The sequence below is a fragment of the Archocentrus centrarchus genome, chromosome 24 (assembly GCF_007364275.1).
Source record: "Archocentrus centrarchus isolate MPI-CPG fArcCen1 chromosome 24, fArcCen1, whole genome shotgun sequence".
Lineage (NCBI taxonomy): Eukaryota > Metazoa > Chordata > Actinopteri > Cichliformes > Cichlidae > Archocentrus > Archocentrus centrarchus.
In genome coordinates, this window is record NC_044369.1 from 14730075 (window position 1) to 14741674 (window position 11600).

The 11600-nt window shown below is 38.8% G+C and overlaps 1 protein-coding gene across 1 annotated transcript; it reads right to left on the bottom strand.

The window, feature by feature from the left end:
- Nucleotides 1-1735: 1735 nt before the first annotated feature.
- On the bottom strand, nucleotides 1736-8272 carry LOC115774335 (hydroperoxide isomerase ALOXE3-like). The gene is made up of 15 exons (XM_030721544.1): nucleotides 8252-8272; nucleotides 7866-8032; nucleotides 7302-7502; nucleotides 7092-7173; nucleotides 6838-6960; nucleotides 6598-6701; nucleotides 6234-6406; nucleotides 5973-6116; nucleotides 5625-5828; nucleotides 5395-5481; nucleotides 5123-5289; nucleotides 2861-2982; nucleotides 2670-2770; nucleotides 2041-2211; nucleotides 1736-1915 (listed from the first exon to the last, which is right to left on the bottom strand). The coding sequence occupies exons 2-15, from the start codon at nucleotides 8014-8016 to the stop codon at nucleotides 1736-1738; spliced, it is 2010 nt and encodes a 669-aa protein (XP_030577404.1). The 5' UTR covers nucleotides 8017-8032; nucleotides 8252-8272.
- Between the last annotated feature and the right edge of the window lie 3328 nt (nucleotides 8273-11600).

Consider the following 11600-nt stretch of genomic DNA (forward strand, 5'->3'; position numbering starts at 1 on the left):
CTGATTTGTCTGTGTTGCTTTCTTTCTGTATTATATGTTTAACCACTTCATATTTTCCCCATGGTGTCGGTTTAGCTTTGTTTGTCAAATCAGCCTCTCTGCTGCTAGTACACTCATCCATAATTGTGACTGGTCAGATGCTGCCAATGCCGATCCTTTCATGTGGACTGTGGGGGAAACCCTGGGTTAACTTAGAGAGTTCATAACCAGCTTTGTGTGAGTGCTCATCATGGGTGCTGATGTTTGGGCAAGTGAATCCAGATAACAGAAGGATAACCTGGGAATACTGAACTTGCTCTGTAGTACAGGCCTCGGGTCAGGAGGAGAGCAAGGGTAGCCTCAGACACAATAATATGTAGAAGATGTCAAATTTTGTGTTAAAATTTGTTGTAAATGACTGTATAGCTGCGAATTCTGACAGTTATACAAAAAAAAAAAAAAAAAAAACTCAGGAAGGGGACACATACTTTCACTGTATTGTATTTGTCGCTGAATAGCAGCTACACATTCAGTCCAAAATATTTAATGAAAAAAAATGTAGCCAAATATTTAAAGTGCACAATATTGTCATGCAATATCATGCCGATAAGATAAAACGAAACATGTTCATGAGGCAAGTTTTGCTCCAGGTGTGGTCTAGACCCACCTGGAGCAAAACACCTGGAACTTTTGACAGGAATATAATGTTACTTGCAGTACTTCTATATAATGGTACTTACTTACACTTACAGTGTATAAAAATTTATTTTCCTTGATTCATTTTGAGAATCACTATCTTAACAATATTCAACTGAAGTTAACTTGTCTTACCAGTTGTAAAGTTGATGCCAAGGTTGCCCAGCTCTGTTCACTCCCTCCTCCCTTCTGTTCCAAACAAAATGTACTGAATATGTGGTCGAGTGTCCCTGCATATTGTATGTCACCTCTGGCTTGTATACACCCATGACTACTTTGTGGAAACTCCAGAAAATGAAAAAAAAAAGAAAATAAAATCAGACAGGCCAGACAGAGGTTTTTAGAGGGTTTTATTAAGTTTTTTTTTTTTAAGTAGTCTCAGTAAGTTGTATGGTTTATCAGGTTAGCCTGCGGGCAGGTCTGTACCTGTATTATTGTTATTATTATTATTTTTATCTTGGATTGTATTTTTCTTTTTTCTTTTCTTTTTTTTTGGACTATATATTTTTCATGCCCCATTTTTTTCAGGAAAACAGGAACTATGTAACTATGTATACACTATATGTCTATCATGAGTCTCCGTCAAACACTACAAAGAAAAAGAGTGACAGTGATGTGCTCTGGGGTTAGATACTAAAATGTGCATGCTGCTTTCAAGTTTATAGGAACAAAATATATTAATTGTATACGTCTTTATTAACAAGCATCAGATTGTTAATAAACATTTCTTGAAGTCTGTAAATGACTATTTAAACGTTTGAAAAACATTTTCTCATTCACTTAATAAAATTAGTCTAGAAATTAAAACTGCGGTATGAATGCATTAGCTGAAAAAAAAAAACCCTCCCATGTTCACAAACTGCTCTTTTGAAGAATATTTTCACAATATGTAATACACAGAAGATACAAAAATGTACAAGTACTGTACCACAGGCCCACTTATCATGAAACAACTGGCATATAACACCCGACTAGTTGCTTCCACCACTTCATTTGCAGCTATATGTACCAAATTTAGAGTCTAACAAAGCAAGACAATATATTGTTGACCACAGTTAAATTAAATGGTTATACTGCTCTCTATTTCAGTCGGGTTCAGATATGTGTAGGGTACTTCAAGCTGAGAATTTCTTGCTGTAATTTCTTGACTGAGGTAAGAAAGCTCCGCCTGAAATTCTTTAATCATTTGCTTTGGGGCAGGCTCATCGAATTGTTCTTCAGGGTACTGACCCAGCAGAACCTGCAGAGAGCAAAGACACATTTGGTCAAATGAATAGTATTTTATTTGTGATGCTCTTTTTCAAAGCACTCCATAAAACATTAATAAGTCATAAATGTTATATTTTTGTTAGGAAAAATACATACCACGTCTGTGTACTTGTCCGAAAGCAGCCAAAGCATTCCTGCAAACTTTACTGTCTCCCCAATATTTGGAAGGGTCTCCAATATTGTCTTCATGCTTGACTGCCCCTTTGTGGTTGGAGCAGGTTTGCGAAGCAGGAGTGAGCCGCTGGGCACCCAGGAACTGTAGTCAAACTAGATCATAACAGAAGTATTTGTAAATGATTTGGAAATTTGGAAATAAAGGCTAGACATCTGTTCTCATTTTATCCACTAAGAATTTTAAAGCTACAGCAAACGTAGCCTTTCTTCTGTTATGGCTTTCTGATACATAAAGTATAAGGAATTATGGTAGCATGAAGCAGATCTTGTTTAATACAGTAGATCTAAACGATAAGTGTGGTCTGAGACCTTTGTTGATTGTAATATGTTGTATGCAGTATGTATCCTTCTCCACAAAGGTGCACATCAGAGGATGGAACATGGACCAGAATGCAGTGGTACTTTTTCCTGGTCAGGATGAAGCTGAATCAATAATTTACTGTATAAATACCATGACTTCTTGTGTTCCCTATGTGAATTATGACAGTTTCAGGATAGTCTCAGAGCTTTGGACCTCACTGTACTTGATCAAACATATTGTATTGGCACACCTGTCCGTTATTGACTGCAGCATGTTGAACTGACACTGTGAAGATCACCATCGTGATGAACTTTATCACTTCTTCAACTGTATTAAAGCATGCTGGAAACCCTGTTAACAGAACAATCACAATCACTAACAAAATATTTTTATTATACGATAGACTATATGTGAAAATTATGGTGGGTATTTATTATTTACCAGAGAGTTTGTTTCCTAAGAAGCCATGTGTATATATCTCATTGATCCATTCCTGCAGCTCAGTGTCCTTGCACACATCACTGTCTGATGGATAATAGTACTCCACTAGATACTTCACAAAGCTGGTTAAAAAAAAAAAAGAAAAGAAAAGAAAAAAAGGTTTTATATTATAAAAATTCCCACTCACCCTGCGGGCAGTCTTTGTCCTTCAACCTCCCCCCAGTTTGGGGTTACTGCCTCAAGCATATCCCATTTTGACCTCAATACTATGCTGGCCACTTGGTTATGTCATTCTATGTATGCTCTGCCTGCTAGCATCTTGCACCCTGCTGTTATGTGCTGGATTTTCTCAGGGGCGTCTCTGCACAGCCTGCACCTGGGGTCTTGCCTGGTGCAGTAGATCCCAGCTTCTATCAGTCTTGTGCTTAGAGCTTGTTCCCATGCTACCATGATTAGGGCCTCTGTCTGTCAGCCCAGCTTTGTCCAGCCATTAGTAGGATTTTTCTATATCAGCCACTTCTTCTATCTGCTTGTGGTACATGCCATGCAGAGGCCTGTCCTTCCATCATGGCTCCTGTTCTTGCTCCTCCTCAGTGTGCTGGACTTGAGGTGTTTTCTTGTCTTGATGTCAGTGGTATCTCCTCCTTTGGCAAGCTTATTATCCCAGCAGGGTGTCTGATGGCTGGTGAGGTGTAAGTGTTGATTGCCCAGATCTTGTTCTTGTTCTTCTCATTCAGCTAACTCCTCAGGACTTTCCTTTCTCTCTGCAGGTCTTTAGCCAGTTGTGTCTTTCATCATGACCTCTTCATGGTTCTCATTTGCCTGTGGGATTCCAAGGTACTTGTAGCTATCCTCAGTGCCCACAGTGTTGCCTTCTGGTAGTGCAATCCCCTCAGTTCTGACTACTTTACCTTTTTTTTGGCATCTGACTACACTTCTCCAGTCCAAATTATATTCCGATGTCACTGCTGTAGATCCTAGTGGTGTGGATCAATGAATCAATGTCTCGTTCACTCCTGGCATACAGCTCGATGTCATCCACGTACAGGAGGTGGCTGATGTTTGCTCCTTCTCTAGTCGGTATCTATAGCCAGAACAGCAGTGAGGACAGAGCATCTCCTTGGTAAATTTCACATTTGATGGTGACTTGTGCAATTAGCTTGAAGTTGGCCTTTAGTGTTGTTCTTCACATTGAGTTGTTGATAAAGGTTCTTAGGGTCCTGTTGTTCTTGTATAATTCTGGGCATTCATCCATGTGTGAGGCACTGAGTCATAGGCTCTCTTTTCTTTTTCTTTTTTTTTAGTTTTCAGATTCTATTTTATTAAAATCTTTAAAAAGTAAACAAAGACATCACCGAGACACAAACAGGACATTCTACAAGTCAGATTATATAAACGTTACAACAGGAAACACACAACAACTTTTATTTAGTCAGGGGGTCAAAGGTCATATGAAGGTGAGGTCAGAGGGGATCAGGTGCAGTAGGATGCTCTGGCATAGACTTTGCAGACTTTTATGACTCTGCTGCTCAAAGAACTGTCTGATGACATCAGATGTCATGGCTTGTCCTCCAGCTGGAGTCATAGGCTTTCTTGTTATCACCCCAGGGTGTGCACATGTCAGTCTGGTCTTGAGTGACTGCTGTATCTACCAGTAGTTGGTGGGTATTTCTGCCAATTACTTTCTGGGCCCCGCTCATGTGTTGAGCAATGTGCTTTTTCATCTTAGCTGATATAATGCCTGACAGGAGCTTCCATGTTTTGCTGAGGCAGGTTATTGGCCCGTAGTTGAATGGGACTGGTCCCTTCTGGGTATCTTTGGGGATCAAGACTGTCCAACCCTTGTTTAGTCATTCTGGGTATGTCTCATCCACTAGCGGCTGGTTCATTTGTGCTGCCAGGCACTCATGGAGTGCAGTTAGTTTCTTTAGCCCACAGGTGTAAATCATGTCAGGGCCTGGTGCTGTTCAACTCTTCATATTTGAGACTCTTTGTCTCAAACAGCGTCTGCCACTGTGATGGTTACTGGATCTTGTTCAGGGAGGTTGCTGTGGTCTGGTCTGGTCTTGTATGTCTGTGTGTGTGTGTGTGTGTGTGTGTGTGTGTGTGTGTGTGTGTGTGTGTCTGAAAATACATGATTTAAATTTGCATTGTCAAACCATGGTGACACCAAGTTCATTCAATTAATCATTGTTGTAATTGCAAAAGGATGCAATCTTTAAAACTTAAAATCATGCATCATATAGTTAATTTAATCCATACCTGTTGATGATGTTCCACAGCTTCAGACCATCATCTCTGTAGTAGAAGTTGGGGATTGACTCCAGTCCTCGTGCAGTGATGTTCTCTGGCAGGCAGAGGGAGCTGTAAGTCATTCTAGAGAGACCCCTTCTCATGAGCTCTATTATCCCCTCATATCCAAGTGAACTCTGTTGGTAATCAGATAGTTGCAGTTAGTTAGGTTTCTGGAATTTACAACTATGGAATTATAAAATACAAGAACCATGTGAATGTTGAGATATGTGTATACATACAGTGCTCAAAGGCCCATCAGGTGCCAAAAGGGTGTTGCGGGCTCCATTGTTTATGTGCAGAGTGTAACGAAAGTGTGAGATCAGCAGCTGTACAGATGGAGGATAAAATACCAAAGTAAAAAACTAGAATAGAAGTCAAGGTAAAGTCTTGTTAACAGATATAAATTCATTTATAGAAACAGGTTTTCCTCTAGTATATCTTAGCACATCTGCCTACAGTGTAATTTTACCTTGTAGAGTGGATGAATCACAGGGAAGCTGCGGAAAGTAGCAATAGCAAAGACCTCTGCCAGATAGTGAGTGCCCAAGAGGTGATAGACTGCTTGATGTTCCATTAGATCTCCGCTTTTAATAAACAGCTTGGCTAGCAGCCAGTCCGCCTCTGGGTCACTGGGCAGAAAGATGGGGTTCTGCTCAGACGGCTGTTGATGCAACTGGAATTATAAGAAAATATTTTTTAAGATATTGTACATATAATAACCCCTTCACTACAGTCCACAATTACACTGTGCTGCTGGACTGTGGAACATGAAACAGAGCCCATAATGTGAATATCATTTACTCTGTCAGCAAAATACCTGTATTGCAATCGGCATCAGTTTGTTCTCCGGGTTCATGTAAAACAAACACAAGCCAGCAGTCATGTGTAAAGGCTGACCATCATATATCCTTGTGGGTATTCCATCCATGATCTTCTGGTCACAGATGAAGATATTTCCTCTCTGACAGAACAAGAAAGGACAGAAGTAAAGAAGTTAATAAGATGCAGCAAAAACTAAACAAAACAACCCCCACCCCCACAAAAAAACAAACAAACAAAAAACACTTTTTATTCATACCTCCATTTCCTGCTTCAGTGAGCTTCCATCTCTCAGGAATTGCTTCACCATCTCCTCTGTAACTGGAAAGTTTGGGGGAAGTTCGGAGCAGCGCTTGATTCCATTCGGGTTTATAGCATTCAGGAACTGGAATCCAAAGAAGTCATCTTCCTTCCAGTGTTGCATAACATACACTGAAAGAAATAGACAAATACAATTCGTCCCATAATCACTAATGACAAAAAACAAAAACAAGATACTGACTTTCCTTTATAATCTTTATTGACTATGTAGAACTGCTCCTTCAGGTTTAGCTGCTGACAGTTATTGATATCGGCAGCTCTTGTTAAATTAAATAACACTGAGATGGTGTTTTTTTTGTTACCTGATATTGGAGTCTTTTTGAACCAGAAGGTGTTTTTCATATCATCTGTGCTTTTCCATTGTTTAGTAGATCCAGCAAGTCCCTTGAACATCAATTCAGCACCACTTTATGAGGAAAGGTAAAGAAATAAATATGTATAAAACAATATACATGACCAGAAATGAATGATTCAAAGCAATCTTTTGCCAGTTTTTTTTTTTTGCAGTTACAAATAATGCACAGATTCAATTACTAACTCACATCATCCTTTTGGTATGAAATATTTCACTTGATTTGGCCATAGAGAAGCGCTGTTCAGCTGGGAACTCAGAGACATCTTTGTAATGACTGTTGTGTGGTAGCTTTTCATCAGTGATCTCCCATCTAAAAAAAAAAATACAATCAAACAAAAAACCAACAAGAAAAAAAGGAAATAAATTACAGTCGAATGCATTAATTGTATAGCCCAATATTCAGTGTTAAAAACAAGAATGTAAATATGTGTGTAAACTTACTGGTACAATTTCTTTTTATCAGTTAGCTCATTTCTCCGCTGGTCAATCAGCAGAGGATGGTCCTCCTCAAAAACCTTCACAGCTGTGAGGTGAAAAACAGATTTTAAATCAAAAATGAATGCAAATAGTCAAAATCAAATAATGTTTGAAAGAAACAAACAAAACAAAATATTGGCAGCACTGATTTATAATGAATTCATTTTAGCAGACCTCGCCCTCCTCTGCGCTCCACCAGTGTTCCCTTGGCAATCCATCTGTAACAGGGGAAAAGAATGACTTCTCCTTCTGGAGTTGTCACCAGTATTTTGGAGCAGTACCACTCATCTTCTGAGAGACGAAGAAAGGGATCTTTCTCAACCTTGACCAGAAGAAGTTTCCCCAGTGACAAATTAGTTTTTATGGTGTAGGCCCCTGTCTGGAAATCCAAGTAAATATGAAACAAATGAAAAAAGTAAATACATTTAAAAAATAAACAAATAAATGAGCTTAAACAACATGAAAGCATGGACCCATCTTGGCTTCCATCAGTGATTTGGGCTTCTTCTGGTGGTGTAATGGTGTGGGGTATATGTTCCTGGCACACTTTGGGCCTCTTAGTACCACCTGAGGGTCCTTTAAGCACCACAGCCCACCTGACCTGACAATGTCCATCCCTTTATGACCACAGCGTACACATCTTTTGATAGCTTGCGACAAATGTTATAACATTCAAAATGTACTTTTCTAGACCAAGCTTAAAACTTATTTAATAAACAATATTATACTAAATAGAACTTGCCTTTCCAGATTTAAAGTCAATGCCTGGATTGTCCAACTTTGTTCGATCACTCTGCCCTTCAGTTCCAAATAGGATGATGTATATATTGTCCATTGTCCCTGCATGTTTCATGTCACCCGTTGTCACCTCTAGCTTGTACTCAGCCATGGTTATTTCTTTGAAACTGTGTAAGCAAAGAAGAAGCACGGGTCTGTGTTGTTTCTTTCTCTTTCTCTCTTCAAAAAGCTCTTCACTTTTGTACTCAAAAATATTAAACATGCAAAATGCTTAAACCTAATGCCACTGAATATTAGCCTGGATACATTATTAAACCTAAAATGCAGTGATCATCACCTATCATAGCTAGTAGACAAACCTTTACTTTGGAGCTGTGTGTACTTACCTCTCAGCCTTGAAGCAGTGCTTTGTGATTTGAATTCAAGTAAGTGTTACTGTACCTCCTTTCTGTGTTTTTACATACAGGCACACCTGGTTAATCAGGTTCACCTGAGGGAAATTCCTTAGATGATAGATAAAGTCTGTATCTGAAAAAAAAATCATTGACACTTTTTCATATCCTCAGTGTTTGCCTGTTGTTTAGTAGAGCCCTTGAATATCAAATCCATGCCAGTATGATTTAAAAAAAAAGGCACACAAGTAAATGCATATTAAACAATATTGTATGCATATACCTACATTAGTGCAATAGAAATGTGTTTGACCATTTTTTTTGGAGATAATTTATCTGATGTTCAGGAACAGGACCACACCCCAAACACGTCTCACACATTTATAAATACCTACTTTCCCACAGCTGTTTCTCCTCTTGATACCCCACCATCCTTCCACTTTTTTGTGTTTTTCAATCTCTCTCAAAGGTATTGGGAGGATCTGCCAGGCCCGGGAGCCACTGCCAATCCTCAGTGAGGCCTTTCTCAAACCACAGCTCGTTACTTCTCTGTAAATAAGTTTTTCATCTGCATGCGTTGTCCGGGTCCTTGGTAGTGAATTGTGTCTTATAACTAGTGTAATTTTTATATTAGAATTACTGACTCAAATTCTTTGGTAAAAATTAGAATTGACATATGGGGTTGGTTTGCTTTCTTGCCTCACAAGGAGGACCTCCTGGATACACTGGCTGGGAGCTTCCTTATCTTCTCTTTACCTGGTGACTGCTTGCTGAGCAAAGGTTCCCATTTTGAGGACTATGGATTCATAAGGGGATAGACCCAATAGCGACAGCTCATTGAGTGCAAAGCCTATGTGAAACAAAAGAAGAAACTCAATTTAATTCAACTTGAATGCTAGTTATAAAGTCGATGCCAGAGTTGTCTAATTAAGTTTACTCCCTCCACTCTTTTACTCCAAATAGGATGATGTGTATGTGGTCTTTTCCCCTTACCTATTGCACATAACCTGTTGTCAGTCCTAGAGTGTACTCAGCCAAAACTCAAAACTATAAATATTCATCCATAGAAGAGCAAAATGCTTGTAAGCACTTAAGTTTGATGATAATTTATTAGGCCTGTAATCATTTGAAAGATGCACAAAGTTATTACAGTTTTATACTGAGGCTGTTAGCGCCCTCCTCTCTCCCTCAGCTGCAGTAAAAATCTTTCTTTTCTGTGGTATGAATACTTGCTCTGTTCTTTTTTTAATGATAATTCCCTGGATCTCACTGTGACCTTCTCCACAGTCAAAGAGGTGTTTTTATAATGGACCAAGAACAGCGCCCATAATAATAAAGAACAGTCAACAAGTTTGATTTTGAGTCTAACTGAAGGTGCTTAATGCCCACTTTAGTCCCTTCTCAGAGCTTTGGTCTGCTGATCTCAGGTCTGATTTAACTTTGTTGTCAGCACCACTATTATTAATCACTGATGTACTTGATAAAACATATAGAAAATATGTAGTGCACCAATCAACTGATCTTGATCCTGCACTCAACTCTCTCTCCTTCTGGAAAACATCTGTTTGGACTGTGGCAATATATTATATTAATTTAATCACTTGCTGATGTTTCACAATATGATCCTGGGAGGAGAAACAAATCCCTCTGGGTTTGGATTAGCAACGGCATCCTGCATAAAAAAAAAAAATCTGCCAAATTAAACATGTGAAGCTCCAGTACCCACTGTGGCAACCACTTGTGAATATGGGAACAGCCAAAGGTAGCATACATCTCAGTAGTGGAACCTGGGGATTGACTCCAGACTTTGTGCAGTGATGTTTTGTGACCAACAGAGGGAGCTGTAGTTCATTTAATGAGAACAACAGGGATCAGCAGCTGTACAGACAGTGAAGAGACATGCTTTTCATGAGCTTGTTGATCCTCTCAGGTCCTGAAGAGCTCTAATAATTAATAATAATAATAAAAAGCTGTTAAAAGTAATAGTTTATAGGAATGTAAAATATAAATACTCTGAAGCTCAATCTAGTTCTAGATCTAATAGAAACCAAGGCTATTAAGAAATATTTGCACATATTAAAGAGCTATGCAATACTTAAGGCCCCCATCAGTGTTTGTGCAGTCTAGTGTAATTTTACATGGATTTATCATTGAGTAAATACCACAGTTGTCCTGTAAGCACATTCAAAGCATAAAAAAACTGCTGTATTTGTTTATAATTATTCTAATATTTATTCAGTTTATATTTGACTGGAAAAAGAAATGGTGGCAATATTATTCTAGAGAAGATTCATTTGAAATTTAATAGATATTATTGTATTTTTCAAATGCACTGTTGCTCCAAACACTGCAATAAAATGTATATAAGACAATCTGGAATGAATTGCTATCATGGATTTCCTTTAGCAGCTGATAAATCTGCAAACTGACACGACAGTGTCACTCAGTTGCTGCAGATTTGTCGGCTGCATCCGTGATGCAAATCTCCTGTTCCACCATATGCCAAAGGTGCTCTATTGGGCATTTGAGTACAGTGAACTCATCGTCATGTTCAAGAAACCAGTTTGAGATGATTTGAACTTTGTGACATGGTGCATTATCCTGCAGGAAGATGGGCGCATGTTGGTCATAAAGGGATGGACATAGCAACAGTATTCAGTAGGCTGTGGTGTTTAAATGAAGTTCAGTTGGTACTAAGGAGCCCAAAATGTGCCAAGAAAAGTTGTACACCATAAATCCCCACACCATTACATCACCACCAATGGCCTGAATCGTTGATACAAGGGAGGATGGATCTATACTTTCATGTTGTTTTCTACCATCTGTTGCAGCAGAAATGGAGACTTATTAGACCAGGGAACATCTTTCCAATCTTCTATTGTGAGCCTGTGCAAATTGTCACCTCAGTTTCCTGTTCTCAGCTGACAGGAGTGGCATCCAGTGTGGTCTTCTGCTGCTGTCGCCCATCTGTTTCAAAGTTCGACATGTTTAGAGACATGCTGTGCTCTTCTGCAGAATGAGTGGTTTATTTATTTACTCTTTGCCTTTCTGGCATTCTCCTCTGATCTCTGGTATCATGAAGGCAGATATGCCCAGGAAACTGTTGCTCTCTTTATATTTCTCAGACCATTCTCTGTAAACTCTAGAGATGGATTATGGGAAAACCCTAATAAATCAGCAGTTTCTGAAATATTAGTTTCAGAAGCACCGCTATGCAATTCTAATTATTAATCTAACGGTGAGCATGGAAATGACACTAGGCTAGTTACAGTAAAGCAAATAAATAAACCTAAAAAAAACAACAAAGAAATATACAAAAATTGTAAAGACTTTATTAAACTGT